This window comes from Callithrix jacchus, chromosome 1 (assembly GCF_049354715.1).
Source record: "Callithrix jacchus isolate 240 chromosome 1, calJac240_pri, whole genome shotgun sequence".
In the NCBI taxonomy this organism is placed as follows: domain Eukaryota; kingdom Metazoa; phylum Chordata; class Mammalia; order Primates; family Cebidae; genus Callithrix; species Callithrix jacchus.
Genome location: NC_133502.1, coordinates 84,807,465 through 84,826,188, shown reverse-complemented (window position 1 = coordinate 84,826,188; position 18,724 = coordinate 84,807,465). Strand labels below are relative to the sequence as shown.

At 41.3% G+C, this 18,724-nt stretch overlaps 1 protein-coding gene and 1 pseudogene across 1 annotated transcript in view; one reads left to right on the top strand and one right to left on the bottom strand.

The window, feature by feature from the left end:
- Positions 1–18,724, bottom strand: part of OSTF1 (osteoclast stimulating factor 1) — a 60,607-nt gene that overhangs the window by 27,768 nt on the left and 14,115 nt on the right. Inside the window, exon 2 of the mRNA XM_017972926.3 lies at positions 1,056–1,102. Within this exon, the coding sequence (XP_017828415.1) occupies positions 1,056–1,102 (47 nt within the window). The remainder of the gene's footprint in view (positions 1–1,055; positions 1,103–18,724) is intronic.
- Positions 1,343–2,979, top strand: LOC108591894 (protein FAM222B pseudogene; annotated as a pseudogene).

The following is an 18,724-nucleotide window of genomic DNA, read 5'->3' as shown; positions in this document are numbered from 1 at the left end:
ACCGAGTCTCGGTATCATTATCAGCAGTGTGAAAATGGACTAATACACTCCCTCTCCCCAAGAAACCTTGGTTTCCTTCTTTGCCCCCCATCTGGACTCCTTGCTTCACTATCTAGTCACTACTGTATCAAAACCATCCACTCACCTCCAGTCTTACCCAGAGCAAAATCCAAACGAGATCCAAAGGCCCTACCTGCTCCGCCCTTCCAATCCACCCCAACTCTCTGAAGCAGTCTCTCACCACCCTCTCTTGTGTTTACAACTTTCAAAGTCATGCTGTCTTCCCTGCTTTTTCTATTCTAGCATCCACCAAGGATGTGGTTTGCACTTGTTGCTGCCTGACTTCCTTCAGGTCTCTCCCCAGAAGCCATCTCTGAACACGCTATCGAAGACAGCACTTTTTCCTCCACTAACTTCTTTGTCCCTCACCCTTCTTATTTTTCTGGAGAGTACTTAGCCCCTGACAGTCACATTTATTTGTCTACTTACTGTCTGTCTCTCTCCACTGGATGCAAGCTCTATGAGACTGTCCTTTCTGTCCTTCTGCACTAGTCCCAAGGCCTGGACCAGTATCTGGCACATCATAGGCACTTAATAAACCACAGATAAATGGATGGATACAGAAACTATAATAATGGAAAATGCACACTGCAGAGAAATAAGCAATTGTTCTAGAAGATTAGCAGTAGGTACCATTATGAGCTATTTTGAGGTAGAGGGTCAAGAGGAGAATGCAGGAAGGTTTGCATGAGATTCAGAAGAAGGATGACTAAGACAAGGTTGCTGGGCTTCACATGCGAGTCACCTGTCAATTTGAAAGCAGCTGGTGTCACCAAGTAAGAAGAAGCTTTACAGGATGGACATGACTTCAAGATGCAGAAGACATGCAAATCAGCCTGGGGCTTAACTTAAACCGCTCTGGACCCAACATCTATCCCTGAGAATTACCTATGTTTATCAAAGAAAAGGCAAACCATTCATACCGGAGGAAGTGTCTAAATGAAATTATCTTAGGTTTTTCTGTCAATTTTAAGGTTAAAAAACTGAATACTTACAGTTCTGGGTTCAAACGTATACAGCGCTCTGAAGACTTTAACTTGCCCTAAAAAAAGGAAGAAAAAAACAACTGAATTTTTCATTCCTGAATTTGCTTTTAATAATAGCATCATCCATTATGTCGTTCAGAATTCTCTAACTAAAAACCCATATGATTAAGTTGAACAGAGGATACTAGAGGCTGGAAAGGGAAGAGAGAAGGGAAGGACAGGGAGAGATTTGCTAAAGGATACAGAATCACACCGAGGTAGGAGAAATCAGTTCCAGTGTTCTATACAACCGTAAGATGGCCACAGTTAACAATTATTACATAGTTCAAACAGCTAGCAAGAAGATATTAAATTTCCCAATACAAATAAATAACAAATGTTTAAGATGACAAATATGCTAATTACCTGATCACTACACATTATATGTATCAAAACATCACTATGTAACCCATGAACATGTACAATTATCTGTCAATTAAAAAATAAACTTTAATCCCCAAAAGAAACACCTTCTGTGAACAGCCTTGACACATCAGCCCAGCGCTACAGCCCCTATGTGATGCAGCCTGCCGCCAAGGCAGGCCTGCTTGCCATTGTCAAAGTGCCAGCCAAAAGCATACTGAAGGACTTGATGGCATTGGAGCCCGATTGCTCCCTGAGGTTATCATGAACCCCCCCATTGGCATCCTATGCTACTGTGATACCCAGCACTTTAGCCCACCACCAGGCCCAGGGTCTGGCCCACTAGCAGGCCCTGCAGCATGCATAGACCCTGGCCCATGCCCCTCCCCAGATGCTGCAGCACCCTCAGGGTATCCCGCCACCCCAGGTACTGTGCCCACCCTCAGAGCCTCCAGCAGCCTCAGGGCCTGGGCCACCCTCAGCCCATGGCCCAAACCCTAGGCTCAGTCCACCCTCAGGCCCTGGCTCACCAGTGTCTCCAGCACCCCCAGAAGATGGAGGCCAGAAGATGCCAGATTCAGATGCCCCTGCCGAATGTGACCATGTCTACCTCAACCATCCTCCTTTCCATGGTGGCCACCCTGCAGCACAGCTAGCCCCTGGACCTGAGTAGCATCATGTACCAGATCATCCAGTTTTGCCAGATGAGGGCAGGCGTCAGCACTACTTCAGTGTGTGAGGGCCAGATCACCAACCCCAACCCCAATAGTCGCAGTCTGCTTATCACTGCAAGCACCCAGGTGTCAACCCACAGCATCCCCACTCTAATGCCTTCATGTGTGGTCAATGGAGCACACCTATGTGGCCATGCCATGTTGCCTGCTGCAGGCCCTGTTAACCTGCCTGCAGGCATCTCTCATGCCCCCTAAGGCTACCCTAGCAACCTCAAGCTAGTTACCTAGAACCGGTACCAGCTGGCCACCTACAACAGATGTGCAGCGAGGCTGATGGTATGCCAGCCCCTGGCCTGACAGGCAAGCCCATGGCAGGATGCCAGTTGGCAGGGCCTGGCTTTGTGAGCAAGGCCCCTGCTTACCTGCAGGAACTCTGCCTGGTGTGGTCCTTCCATCTGAAGCCATCCCTGGAAAAGTCAATCCCATCCCCACCAGTCAACACCCTGGCAACCCCACCAGCCTACCCCAGCGGTCACTGGTACCGCTTCCAACCCCTGTGGAACAACATTCTGCCCACTCCCAATAGCAACAGCTCGGGGACTCAGGATCTTGCCATGCCATTCCACGGTGGGCAGCCCACAGGTGTACCCCTCAACTGTGCGGCAGCTCCTGAGGCCCACTACCGAGCAGGGACCGGGGCAGTCCAGTGGCAAGCCAGAACAGCTTGATGCAAAGTAGATTACCTAAGTGGGGATTTCCAACAGGCCTACTTCCAAGAACACAGCCTGGCCATCCTGAGCAAGGCCCACCGAGCCCCTAATCCCACAGATAGTCTAAGTCTTCATATTCAGCACTAGGGTACAGATAGGTAGCCCTCGTGCCCTCCACATGCAACACATCATATGTCACCCATCTAGGTTTAGTCTTTTCAGTAACTGGATAGTTTCAAAGTTTCACCACTCCAATGTGATGATTCTCAGATGTCTAAGAGAGGGAATTTGGTAGGATCTAACTGGGGTAGGTAGGGTCTTCTCATCCTCCCCTCCAGCAACTTTTGGTTTTATTACAACCTAAGCCCAAGCCCAGGCTTTTCTCTCCACTGACTGCCTGTCAGCTAGTCTCTCCACCTTGGCCATTTCCAGCCAGCTCCCACCCATCTTATTTTGAATCTCTGCCTGTTTCTCTTAGGACAACTGAGGTGTGGGCAGAGGAAATGCCCTAGTTGAGATAGTATAGGTGCTCAGGCCCCTAAGCCAGGCCTCTACCTGTTGCTGTCCCCGTCCCCCTCCACCCAGGACTAAAAATCAAGATTTCCTGAGTGCTCTGGAAGCTAATTCCTTATTCACCCAAAGATCTCAAATCAAAGCTGACCTAGTCTTCATACCCTTCCAGTTCCTTCCCATTCCTCAAGGCTTTGTTTTGTATCTACACTGATCCCACAGCCACTGCACTTGACCTCAAGGGCATCTTGCAGGTACTTGACCATTTCTTGAGATACGGGGGGGAAAATCTTTTTATTGGCATCTTGGTTCCAGACTCCAAGATCCGTTTCTCACTGTTGCCTGTCCCCTAACTCACCTGCCGCCCACAGCCCCTATCCTTTCCCCCTCAACAAAACAAAACAAAACAAACAAAATCTACCTTACTTGAGGAATTAGGCAGGTAAGGAATTATCACATTGGAGTTTGGGATTAAACACCAAAAAAAAAAAAAAAAATGCATTTGGTTCTCTCCGCACTGACTAAGTATATTGCTCTACACTGCAAGTTTTAAGTGTTACGTTTCTGTATGAATGTAGTGTGGGTTTGAGTAGCATTACGTGTGAGTGGCCCCACAGGTAAATTCACCCTCTAGTGCAGCCCCTCAGTTTAACGAAGAAAAAAAGAAAAGCCTTAAGCTCTCTGAATACTTCCTTTACCAAATGAGCATGGTTCTAACACATGGAGAAGAGCCTGCATTGGAAACAGCCCCTCCTGCCCACTGTCCATTCTTAGAGCATACCCTTATCCACTCTCTGCTCAGCCTGTCTCATCTCCAAGGACAATTAGTTGGCTAGAAATTTAGTATTTTTCTGTAACTTTAAACTTAGATTGTTTTGTTATAAATTTTTGTAACCTTCTGTTAAAGATGCAGCATTGGGCTTTTTTATTTTTTAAAGATGAAATAAGCCCTTACCTTTCCTCTTGTCTCTGGGGAATGTGAGCTAATGGTTCTTATTTAAGATTTTGCATTTTGTTCACTATCCACTACTGTTCTTTAGCCAGAAATTCTCTAGTGATCTGAAATAATGTGACTGAAAACCAGTTTTTAAAGTATGTATTGGCAAGTTGCCTTATATTTAAAAAGAAAAAGGAAAAAAAAGCCTAATTGTGTTGTGCCAAATGATAGCATCACGAGTGCCTACTATACTCCTAATTTATTGTCTAAAATAAATAAATAAATTTTAAAAATATATCATCATTATATATGTCAATTTGACTACATAGAAAAATTATATAAATAGCAGCAGCAACTATTGTTGTCTTTATAAAAACACTAAATGAAATATCTCTATCCAAGAAAAAAAAGCCTGTGGGAGAATTCTATTTCAGAATTGAGTCCCTTTTCCACCTAGGAGATATTTTTTATTATTTCTTAAGTGAATGCAAGAATAGACACACACCTCTGAAAGATGACTTTGCTTCCTGCTAACAGCAGGAGCTACGTAGTTATTTGTGCTTAGGTTCTGTACTATACAGAGTCCATCCAACCCTGAGATCTAAGTTTAAAAATCCAAATATGACCATCTTAACTAAACAAATATTTAATATAAAAATCTACACTGATGATCCACCCACCTTGGCCTCCCAAAGTGTTGGGATTACAGGCATGAGCCACCACACTTGGCCAATATTGTTACTTTTTAGTATTTTTCCTAAATATATTTGATTCACAATTGGTTGAATCTGTAAATGTGGAAGCAGTGGATACAGAAGGCCAGCTGTACATAAGTAAATTAACAAACTCAAACAATATAGGAAAAAGCCTATAGATAGCAAAAAAAAGGGGGGGAGAGGGAGAATCTCTTTTAATAAAATAAATAGATTTAGAACAGATATCAAAATAGGACTATCTATTTGAAAGCTATTTAAAAGCTTGGCTGGGAGCAGTGGCTAATGCCTGTAACACCAGCACTTTGGGTGGCCAAGATGGGTGGATCACTTGAGGTCAGGAGTTTGAGACCAGCCTGGCCAACATGGTGAAACCGCATCTCTACTAAGTATATAAAAATTAGCTGGGTATGGTGGTGTGTGCCTGTAGTCCTAGCTAATTGGGAGGCTGAGGCAGGAGAATAGCCTGAACCCAGGAGTTGGAGGTTGCAGTGAGCTGAGATCACACCACTGCACTCCAGTCGGGGCAACAGAGCAAGACTCTGTCTCAAAATACGATAATAATAATAAATAAAATCTCAGTTGCAGCACTAGAAGAACCTTTACAGATGATCGTCTATGACAAGAAAATCATTCAGAACAGTGGCCTCCAAGTGGGATACAGGAAGACCACTTCAGGAATTATTTACATTTTTATCTTTCTTATGCTTTTCTATTCCTATTTGAACTTGTTTTATGATATAGCAGCATAGAATAATACACATACAACTTATAAATTCATATACATTTATCTAGAGTGAGTACTCAAAAACCTTTTGTGGATCAACTGTAAGCATTATGAAGACAAGTATTTTTGTTCCTTTATGAATGAAATACCCAAGTGCCTACTACAGTGCCTGGCACATACGAGGCACCCAATAATTATTTAAAGAATGAATAAAGGAAAGAATGGAAGCATGAATTTTAAAAAGTCTGAGGCCAGGCTGGTGGCTCATGCCCATAATCCCAGCATTTTCGGAGGCCAAGACAAGTGGATTGCTTGAGGCCAGGAGTTCAAGACCACCCTGGCCAACATTGTAAAACTCCATCTCTACTAAAAATACAAAAATTAGCCAGGCTTGGTGGTGTACACCTGCAGTTCCAGCTACTCAAGAGGTGGGAGGCATAAGAATCACTTGAACCGGAGAGGTTGCAGTGAGCTGAGATTGCACCACTGCACTCCAGCCTGGGCGACAGAGCGAGACCCTGTCTTAGAAAATAAATTAAATTAAAATTTAAAAGTCTGAAACCAGTATCTTACAACAGTACTGTCTGATTTAATTCCATACAATAATAGTAAAGTTCTATGTGCTAGTAACGTGTAGCTTCTGGGCACGAGAGATGTGGTTCATGTGAATGAGAAATTGATTTTTATTATTTTAGTTAATTTCCCACATGTAGCTGGTGGCTAGCATATTGAAGGATGCAGGTTTAGAACATCAGAAAATGGGAAATGACTTAATGTCCATTAAAAGGGGATTATGTAAATAGACTCTGATTTGTCCACATGATGCAGTCATTTTTAAAAGAATACTGCACATTATTCACAATACCCAAGATATGAAATCAACCTAAGTATCCATCAATGGCAGATGAATTTTTTAAATGTGGCACATATTCATAATAGACTCAGCCTTAAAAAAAGAAAGAAATCCTGTCATTTGTGACAACATGGTTGAATATGGAGGACATTATGTTATGTGAAATTGGCCAGGCATGGAGAGACGTGATTTCACTCATATGTGGGATCTAAAAATGTTGAACTCACAGAAACAGACAGTAATATGGTAGTTGCGAGAGGCTGGTGGGTAGGGAAACTTGGGGGGATACTGGCTAAAGAACACATATTTCTATTAGACAGCAGGGATAAGTTCAAGATATCTACTGTACATCTACAGTTAATAACAATGCATTATGTACTTGAAAATGCTGAGAGTAGATCTGAAGTTCTCACCACAAAAAAAAGTAACGTTCGTGTTAATTAGCTTGATTTAGTCATTCCACAATGTATGCATATCAAAACATGTTTTATACCATAAATGTACATAATTTTTACTTGCCAATTAACAAGAAGGACTGCCTGGCCTAGGTAACATAGCAAAACCCCATCTCTACAAAAAATACAAAAATGAGCTAGGCAATGTGACATGCACCTGTCTTCCCAGCTACTAGGGAGGCTGAGGTAGGAGGATGGCTTGAACCCAGAAGGCAGAGGTTGCAGTGAGCTGATAATGCAACACTGCACTCCAGCTTGGGCGACAGAATGAGACTCTGTATCAAAAAAAAAAAAAAAAAAAAAAAAACCAGAGGAAAAAAGCAATGCTGCAGACAGAACCACAGACACTGACACAGAAAGCCACTTAAACATTAAAAAGGGATTGGGGCCAGGCACAGTGGCTCACGCTTGTAATCCCAGCACTTTGGGAAGCCAAAGTGGGAGGACTGCTTGAGCTCAAGAGTTCAATACCAACATGGGCAACACAATGAGGCCCCAGCTCTACAAAAAAAATTTAAAAATTAGCCAGGCGTGACATAGAAAAGAATCTACAGGAAAAAAAAAAAGGCAGGTTTAGAACAGTAGGCAAGTACCATCCCGTTTATGTCAATGCAACACACACATACCCACAGAATGACAGCACCAACTGTAGGAGGCATCATATTCTTCTTGACATTTACTGTTTACATTCATTATACCAAGCGTGTATTACCTTTGTAATCAGTGAAAACAGTAATAGAGTGATCTGGGATTGGGTGGAGGAATCATTCTCCTTCTAAACATCTTAATACAGAAGAGCAGCTCAGATACCTGTTACAAGGAAACACTCTTTTTCACCATCAGAATTCCAGAGCCACAACTCTTCTGCTCTATTAGGAGGAGTTTAATAGGCACACCAAAAGTGAAAACCTTTTTGGGTCTGGAGTTTGTCTTTCACTCACACAGACTGAAGAAAGGAAACACTAAGCGGAAGGAGCTGCTGCCAGAAGAAATACAGTTTTCTGCTGACTAGACAGTCTCTCTGAGAACAGAGATTAGTTATCTTGGTAATTTCAAACTTTCCAAAGAGAAGCTATACAAGGAAGCAGTCCACTTGTGACCAAAATCAATAATGACAGAACTTTCTTGTTCCTTTGAGGGAAGGCAGCGATGAGATGTGTTACGGCTAATTTTGGAAACAAGATCCAATGCCAACTAAATGGGTGTAGGTGAAATTCAACAAAAATTACAGAACCTGAAAACAAGTATGCGGAGTTGGACTAAATCACTGATTTTTGTAATTGTATCTTTCGTGATCGTCTTACTTAAATATTCACATCTGAAAGTGGGAGATTTATTTGCATTTTGATTTATACTAAACATTGAACAGCAGGCAACTCCTTAGGCTACCATGCAAAGGAATATTCTACCTGTTATTGTAGAAAACACTTTTACATACACAACCTTATTTATTGCTTAATATTGGGACATTAGCCTTTTGTGGATTCCTTTTCATCCATACATTGTAAAAATTCTGGGATTAATTTATTCTGTTCTCAAAATTGAGTCAAGTGGAAATGAAAGAAGGCAATAGAAATAGCCTCAGAATATGAAAGAATTACATAAAAAGAAACACAGATGACTTTTATGATTACTGTTTAACAACCCTGGATATTATTCTTCTCAAGAAAACAATAATACTTAATTTGTTGATCATTTTATATCATATTTATTTCAATTTTGAGCAATGTTAGATAGGTCTATAGGTTTACAGAGTGTCAAAGGGAAGAAATCAGAGAACTCTGTGTTTCTATATTATTTTCCCCACAGACATCTTTAAAAAAAAGAAAATAAAAAGCAGTAAACATCTTAATAGATTACTAGGAGGAAGCACTGATCAATTCCAAATTTACTTGGAAGGAGGCTAAATTAGGTGCTTTCCTCAGGCTCACTCAAGCTTGATCATTTTCTCATCAAAGTCTAGTGATATATAACAAAGAGAAAAAGTGGAGCTCAGAAGACTATATCAATAACCTGAAACTACCCTGGAATTCAACTGAATTAAGGTTAAAAAGAGGCTCAATCTTTTTTCTGAGGCTTTAGGTGAATCTTGCATGAACCAGCATGTATTAGAACTAAGGATCTATGCAGGGCTGGTCTCTTCACATAAGCAAGATCAGCAAATTCCCATTATAGCAGCAGCAGTGGCGCGCCTGCTGGCTCACTTCACTGACTCCTCACCCTGCCGGTCGCACCCTTCTCTGTTCTGTCCAACCCCACCCTGTCCCTGAAGGAAGGGTGAGTCCAGTCATCAGCTAAACACTGTATTTTCCTCTGGAGCTGGGCTGACCCCAGGCTTCAAAAACGAATCCCTGTCCATGGTGGTAGTGGCATGGCAAAGGCAGAGAGAAAGGTTCTGCAGCAGGATAGTCTGCAGGCAAAGGGTAAGTAGGCAAAATTTCTGCTCTAAGTTCTACAAACAGAGTATGTATCAGCACATTTTTGAGGCCCTGAAACAGCACTCAGAGGGGCTTGCGGCTTACAAACTCAAGCAAATAATTTCTAACCTGTTTTATTCCCTGTTGGTGAAGAACTTTAGAGAAACCTCTAAACAAAGTCACTCAGACATCATTAAAAAGGGATTGGGGTGGGCACAGTGGCTCACGCCTGTAATTCCAGCACTTTGGGAGGCCAAAGTGGGAGGACTGCTTGAGCCCAAGAGTTCATGACCAGCATGGGCAACACAATGAGATCTCAGCTCTACAAAAGAATTAAAAAATTAGCCAGGTGTGGTGTCAGGTGATGCACACCCATAGTCCCAGCTATTCAGGAGGCTAAAGTGGGAGGAGCCCAGGTGGTCAAGGCAGAGTGCTTGAGCCCAGGTGGTCAAGGCTGCAGTAAGCCATGCTCGCACCACTGCACTCTGGCCTGGATGACAGAGTGAAACCCTGTCTCAAAAAAAAGAAACTGCTCACTATAAGAGACAGACATATGATAAATAGCAAGAGGAGTGACTATTTAAAATATCGGCCCCTGGCCATCTATAATAGGTGGACTATTTCACTTATGTCTTTTTAAGAATGTTAAGAAGTGTGTGACATTTAGACGGCCTTCACTTACAAGGGCTATGATAACTACTACATACACACTATGTAGCCTAAAGTGAAAAATACTGACAATAAGACAAATCAACTGTGGTGCATTCAGACAATGGAATATTATTTAGCACTAAAAAGAAATGAGTGATCAAGCCATGAAAAGACATGGAGGAAACTAAAATGCTTATCAGTAAGTGAAAAGTCAATACGAAAAGGCTATGTACTATATGATTCCAACTATATGACATTCTGGAAAAGGCAAAACTATGGAAACAGTAAAACAATCAGTGGTTGCCAAGGGTTGGGGGAGGACAGTTGAATAGGCAGTGCACAGTGGATGTTTAGGGCAGTGAAACTACTCTGTATGATACTCTGATGGTGGATTAGAGTATCACTGTCATTGTGTAATTGTCCAAACCCATGGAAAACACATCAACAAGAGCAAACCCTAATGTAAACTATGGATTCTGAATGATGATGATGATGATATGATGATGATGATGATGATGCATCAATGAAGACTGATCAATTCCAACAAATGTACCACTCTGGTGGGGGATGTTGGTAATGGAGGGGCTACACAGGTGTAGCAGCAGTGGTATATGAGAAATCTCTGTACCTTCCACTCAATTTTGCTGTGAAACTGAAATTGCTCTTAAAAAAAAAAATAGTCCAGGCCGGGTGGATCACGAGGTCAAGAGATCGAGACCATTCTGGTCAACATGGTGAAACCCTGTCTCTACTAAAAATACAAAAATTAGCTGGGCGTGGTGGCGCATGCCTGTAATCCCAGCTACTTAGGAGACTGAAGCGGGAGAATCGCTTGAACCCAGGAGGCGGAGGTTGCGGTGAGCCAAGATGGCGCCATTGCACTCCAGCCTGGGTAACAAGAGCGAAACTCTGTCTCAAAAAAAAAAGTCCATTAATTTAAAAACAATACCAGCTCTGCTAAGCATTACAGAACAGAAACTCTCAGACACTGCTACTGAGAGTATAAACTAGTACAGCCACTAAAGAAAATTGTTTGGTAGTAGCATTAATTCATTTTTTTACTAGTCTTAACATGCCTTTGAGATCTTAAGTTGCATTTTTGGGAGTAGATCAATACTAGAAATCCCTTCTGGTCATCTTCTATAGGATGAAAACAGTGCATACAAAAATAACCCCTCCTCACTGTCTCACTAATCCCAGAGCACAGTGAGTTACCTCAACACTTCCAAACTGAAGGTCATGACCTATTATTAGTAGATTGATAAACTAATTTAGTTGGCTTTAAGAAAATTAAGTGGGTAAGAAAGACCAGCATAAGAGAAGAAATTATGGTTTTGTGAAATTTTTGTTTTATTGGAAATAGATAGGTGGATGGATATTTAATTAATAAATTTACCAAATACACATTTGTTTGCCCTAATGCCAAATGACCAAATGCCAAAATTACTATTTTCCAAAGCCAAATCTGGCTTTAACAGAATGAACTATTGGGATACAAGAATAAACCTGAAATCTGGCCAGGCACAGTAGCTCACACCTGTAATCCCAGCACTTTGGGAGGCTGTGTGCAGATCACTTGAGATCAGGAGTTCGAGACCAGCTGGCCAACACGGTGAAACCCCATCTCTACTAAAAATACAAAAACTAGCTGGGCGTGGTGGTGGGCACCTGTAATCCCAGCTACTTGAGAGGCTGAGGCCCGAGAATTGCTTAAACCTGGGAGGCAGAGGTTGCAGTGAGCCAAGATTGCACCATTGCACTCCAGCCTGGGTAAGAGAATCATGATGATGATGCAATTTCACTGAAAGTAATCCCACAAAGAATACAATGGATTTCCCAAAATAACTAGCAATCACACTCTCAACATTAACTCTCAATCTATCCTGTAATTTTTACTCTTTATATAATAATTTTCATACTTAAAGTTCAGATTCATTATCATTAATTATTATAATAGTTTACTCCTCCAATAGTGAATAATTATTTATACATTCATCTGACTGAGAGAATTTCAATATACTGATATTGAAAGTTTTCTTGGGAAAAAATGGAAGGAAACAATTTCAGTACTTGGAATTAAAAAAAAAAAGTTTCCCTGGTCATGCCACCTTCACAAAAGGCAAGATCAGCCCAACACATAGGGCACACACTGTAAATAAGTTATATTTAGAGAACTTACCTGTTTTCAAAATAATTAAAAAAAATTTTTTTTTATTTAGAGAGATAGGGTCTCACTCTGTCACCCAGGCTGGAGTACAATGGTAATCATAGCTCACTGCAGCTTCAACCTTTTGGGTTCACGAGATCCTCCTGCCTCAGCCTCCCAAGTAGCTGGGATTACAGGTGTGTACCACACATCCAGCTAATCTTTTGTAGAGCTGGGAGTCATGTTGCCCAGGCTGATCTCAAACTCCTGGCTTTAAGTTATCCTTCCACCTCATCCTCCCACAGTGTAAGGATTACAGGTATGAGCCCCCACACCCAACCTTCAAAGTGAATATTAAGGTAACAAGAAATCCATATGTCACAGCTTGTTTGCATTGCTGATACTGCTAAAGTGATTAGGCATGAGTGTTACCTAGGTAATCTATAATTCTTGCCCAAGCAGAAGTCTTGGTGTGCCAAATAAAGTAGGCATTCCACCATCTGGTCAGTTATCCGGAGCTTAATGGTAGATTTTGGAAGAATTCTGAGTCTAAAGCGAACTTCTGTGTACACCTCTGGTCATGTCTGTATATGTTTTTATGTTCTGGGTTCCCAAGAAAAATACATATCTTACCGAAGTTCAAGGTAAAAAAAAATGTTTGAAAGCTACTGCTCCAGACTATCTGATGAAATTAGGAATTGTTACAGGAATCTATAAAGATTTATAAGTAATATTTTCCTACTTTGCGGATTTCATCAAGTATATATAAAAAAATATTCTCCCATTTCCCCCAAAAGCAGATAATTACAAACAATCTTGGAGCTCTCAAAACGAAAAGAAGAAAATTATTTGATCAAGAGAGAATCATGGGAAATAATGCTTTACTATATACATATATCTTTCTTACACCTGTCTAAGAACATGCAGAGAGTATTAATCTTCTTAATTTATACCCTGTGAGTATGAAAAAAATAGTGTCATCATTTCTGACTGTTCTCAAGGCAAGAAAAAGTATTAATTATTTCTATGAGGCATATTTAAATTATTCTATTAAACATGAATGATGAAACAGGATGTTTTCTGTTGAAAAACAAAACAGGAAGAGTCCATGGGATGGTATCTGAGAGTCAAGGCCATTGTTTTTGATTCTTGGGGTGATAACAAACAGCTGTACTCTATTGGACCAACATAGGCTCCCCCTCAGCCTCCAGCTTTGTGGATTCCAACACCCATAAGTGAGGTGATTAGCTCAGAACAGGCTTCCTGGCTCAGATCTCTATTGGTGTCATTCTGTAAAAGCCCACTGTTTTTTCTTTCTTTCTCTTTTTTTTTTTTTGAGATGGAATTTCACTCTTGTTCCCCAGGCTGGAGTTCAATGGCAGTATCTCGGCTCACTGCAACCTCCGCCACCCAGGTTCAAGTAATTCTCTTGCCTCAGCCTCCCGAGTAGCTGGGATTACAGGCACCCGCCACCATTTGTGGCTAATTTTTGTATTTTTAGTAGAGACAGAGTTTCACCATGTTATCCAGGCTGATCTTGAACTCCCGCCCTCAGGTGATCCACCGCCTCAACCTCCCAAAGTGCTGGGATTGCAGGCATGTGCCACTGTGCCTGGCCTAAAAGCCCAGTGCTCTTGAAAATAAAAAGAGAGGCTATAATCCTTGGAAAGAAAATCATTTTGTGAGCAAAACCGTACCCAATAGTTTCCAATGCAATGAATAAGGTTCTACCTGCCTACTTACACTCTTGGATTAATAAATCAAATTCAGTCAATTCTATTTGTACATATACCTTTAAAGAAAAAAAACCAATAGCAAAGACTATGAACATGACATTTCCATCCCTCCTCTCTCTAACACCACCTCTTCCCTACCACTTCCCCTACCCAATCTAAAAAAGAAATAGAAAAAAAACCTAAGGAATTTGAAACATGTCTTGATTTCAGCTGCAGGAATAGCAGACTTGCTAAAAACAGTAGCCTGTGTGTTTTCTGACAAGAGGGTTCTGTTTATTAACACTGTGCCTTTCTAATCCATTTTTTTTCCTTGCTTATAGTTTTCAGTGCCTTTTAGCAAACTTGGTTTACTTTACAGCTTGAGGGACCACACCCACTGGTTAATTTTATTTAGTCTCCACCATATAACATAAAAATCCCAAAGAGCGGGGTTTGAAATTTCAACTCACAAGCTCTTTGCCAACTGTCTTCACTGGGTAAAAAACAGAGAAAGAAAGCAAAGGTCCCTAAAAACCCTTCATCTCAGGACAAACTGCTTCCAATGTTAGTTTGAGAAGACCTTGGGAAAAATGGAAGAAAACAATCTCTGTTCTTGGAATTAAAAAACAAAAAACAAGTTACCCTGGTCATGCCACCTCCACAAAAGGCAAGATCAGTCCAAAGGTTCGCCCATGAAAGCAATGCTTGTTTCTGTACGAACTTTAAACTAAGAATGGTTTTACATTTTTAAATAGATGAGAGAAAAATGAAAAATACTATTTCAAGATAATGAAAATGATCTGAAATTCAAATGCAGTGTCCATGAATAAAGTTTTATAGGAGCACAGCATTCATTTGTTTTTGTTTTGCTTTGTTTTGAGACAAAGTCTGGCTCTGCCACCCAGGCTGGAGTATAATGGCATGATCTCGGTTCACTGCAACCTCCGCCTCTCAGGTTCAAGCAATTTTCCAGCCTCAATCTCCTGAGTAGCTGGGATTACAGGCCTACACCACCATACCTGGCTAATTTTTCTATTTTTAGTAGAGACGGGTTTTACCACATTGGCCAGGCTGGTCTCACATGATCCGCCCACCTCAGCCTCCCAAAGTGTTGGGATTACAGGCATGAGCCACCATACCTGGCCTCATTTGTTTTTTGCCTGTGGCTGCTTTCACATTATACCATGGCAGAGTTGAGTAGTTGCAAAAGCGCCACATGCAGCCTATGATGCCTAAAATATTTACTGTTTGGCCATTTACAGATGATGTTTGCAGACCTCTGCCCTGCAGTCCTCTTTTTTGGCAAGTAAGAAGTCAGACAGAGTACTGGGCCACAGCATGAAGATATGCTTCTCCCTAACTCCAAAACCAATCTGGGTCACTATTTCCTCCTATATGAAATGACTGGTTGGGCAAATGATTACATATATGCAAGACTAAAGAGAGAAAATTCCCCAACATCAACATCTTTCATCCAAAACTAAATTATCCTTCTAAACTCACATTTATGGGACACTTATCATGAGCCAGACACCATGCAAAGTACTAACTCACAGAATTTAATCCTCAAAACAATCTTGTGATGTAAATGTTTTATTAACCCTATTTTATAGCTGGAGAAACTGAAGTTAGAGAGGGTAAGTAACCAGTCCAGGTCCACACAATTAGGGAGTGGCAACAAAGAGCCTTAAACTCAGGCCCCTCTGGCACCAGAAACGATCATCTGAATCCTGGGCTTTTAATTCTGGCACCCAAGGACTGAATGACACTAAACAAATACCATGTATGTAAATATACTGAGTGCAGTTCCTGATGTGCAGTATGGGCCCATAAATGTTAGCTACTATTAATTACCACACCTTTTTACATTATTCTGGGACTTATCCCTTGTGTTTCTCCTTACTAGCAAGAGAGCATTATTGAAATCTTCAATCTGTATATTAGAAAATTTATCAGATATGATATCCCTGCAAAAGATATTCTAACGCTTTTATTTTTTAATTTTAGAGACAGGGTCTCACTCTGTCACCCAGGCTAAAGTGTAGTGGCTCTTATCATAGCTCTCTATAATCTCAAACTCACAGGCTCAAGTGATCCTCCTGTCTCAGCCTCCCAAAGTGCTGGGATTCTACAGCCACCATGCCCAGCTAACTTTTCAAAAAAAATTTTGTAGAGATGGGGTCTTGCTGTTACCCAGGCTGGTCTTCAACTCCTAGGTTCCAGCAATCTTCTTGCCTTGTCCTTCCAAAGCACTGGGATTATAGGTGTGAGCCACTGCACCTAGCCATAATGCGTTTTTTGTTTGAGACAGGGTCTCACTCAAGTCGCGTTGGCTGGAGTACAATGCCACAATCACAGCTTACTGCAGCCTTGACTTCCCAGGCTCGGGCAATCATCCCATCTCAGCCTCCCAAGTAGCTGAGACTACGGGCTTGTGCCACCACACTGGGGGTAGGTTATTATTATTTTTTTTAATATTTTTAGTAGAGACGGAATTTCACCACGTTGCACAGGCTGCCCTTGAACTCCTGGGTTCAAGAGATCTATTTGCCTCAGCCTCCCAAAGTGTTGGGATTATAGGCATGAACCACAACGCTGAGCCCATAATGCTTTTTTTTAAGCAAACGAAGCTCACATCTGTAATCTCAGCATTTTGAGAGGCTGAGGCAGGAGAACTGCTGGAGCCCGAGAGTTTTGAGACCAGCCTGGGCAACACAGCAAGATCTTGTCTACAAATAATAAAAAAAAATTAGCCGGGTGTGGTGGTGTACGTCTGTGAGTCCCAGCCACTTGGGATGCTGAGGTGACAGAATCTCTTGACCCAGGCAGTGGAAGCTGCAGTGAGTTGAGATTGTGCTACTGCACTCCAGCCTGGCACTCTGGCACTCCAGCACTCTAGTGATAGAGGGAATTACCATAACTAAAAATAAGAGTTTATCGTGTCCCTTAAAATTTAGCTTTTGGGGTATACACTTAACTTTTGTTGTTATGAAAAAAAGGCTGGTGGTGATATTATATATGCAATCAGCTACATAAAACAAAAATCTACACAGAAGAAAAACTGGAAAGAAACAACACCAAAATGTTAACTGTTATCTCTGAGTGGTAGAACTATGAGTCGTTATTTATTTTCTTCTTTATTTTCTAAATTGTCTACAATGAATGAATAGGTATCCCATATACAATCAGGAAAATGTGTTCTCTTTTAATGCCCTTTTATAGAATAACTTACAAGGTACCTGTATTTTATTTTATGTATTTATTTTTTCTTTATTTGTGACAGGGTTTTGCTCTGTCACCCAGGCTACAGTACAGTGATGCAATCACAGCTCGATGTAATCTTCAACTCCTAGGCTCAAGTGAACCTTGTGCCTCAACATCCTGGATAGGCACATGCTACCACATCCAGCTAATTTTTTTTTCTATTTTTTGTAGAGATAGAGTATCACTATGTTGCATGGGCTGGTCTTAAACTCCTAGCCTCAAGCAATTAGCTCACCTAGGCCTCCTAAAGTGCTGGGTTTACAAGCATGAGCCACCACACCTGGCCTACTTGTATTTGATTTATCAGCAATGTAGTTACCATTATGAGTCCTCCTTTATCCTTTATCTTCCTGATCACACACACACACACAAAAAGCCATGCCTAATACACCCACAAAACTGAGAACACAGGGACATCTAAATTAACACATCTAAAGTGAGAAGACTTTCAAGGTCAGTGCAGGCTATTATGGGAGGTGACATCTACTTTAATTTTGGAGATAACAGTAGTTATCCACTGTGATGCCACAGGAATAGAAAAAAAATTTAAAAAACAAACAGTAGTTTCCCATGCAAAAAGGCGCAGGGGTAGGCAGCCCCAGAATAAAGAGCAGGGTCTGGAATTCAGGAAGCGGGGGCTAAGAACATCCAGTCAATCAACATGCCTGAAGCCTGGGATAAAAAAATGATGAGAAATTAGGCTGGGGCATGAACATATTCTAGAGGTTTTCAAACTTTTTTGAGATCCATAGCAAGAAATATATTTCATATCAGGATATGCACACTCATAAACTTAAAAAATGGCTTACACAAATTTCTTATCCTTACTTTGAGTGATTCACTCTGATATTTTTTGTTCTTATTCTATTTTCCTATTTTCAGGATGCTAGTCATATCATATTGACTTCACTACCTACCAAGTCACCACTCACAGTGTAAAAAAACACCAGCATTTCATATATCAATGTGTGCATCCACTGTTTAGAGATGAAATAGAAAAGTTTCAGATTTAGATATCTGGTACCATTAGCCACATAAAATGCTCTCGGAATATAATATAAAAAAACCCTCACTGGCTGAGTGTGGTAGCTCACACCTGTAATCCCAGCACTTTGGGAGGCCAAGGTGGGAGGATCACTTGAGGCCAGGAGTTTAGGATCAGCCTGGGCAACAGCGCAAGACTCCATCTCTACAAAAACAGAAAAATAAATAAAAAATTAGCTGGGGCAGTAATGTGTGCCTATAGTAATGTGCACTACCTGGGAAGCTGAGGCAGAAGGACAGCTTAAAAAATTAGCTGGGGCAGTAATTTTTTAATTAATAAATAAAAAATTAGCTGGGGCAGTACTGTAGGTACTGTGCACCTACAGTAATATATGCTACTTGGGAAGCTGAGGCAGGAGGACAGCTTGAGCCCAGGAGGCTGCAGTGAGCTACATTTGTGCCACTGCCCTTCTAGCCTAGGTGACAGGATAAGAAGCCATTTCTAAAGAAAACAACAACT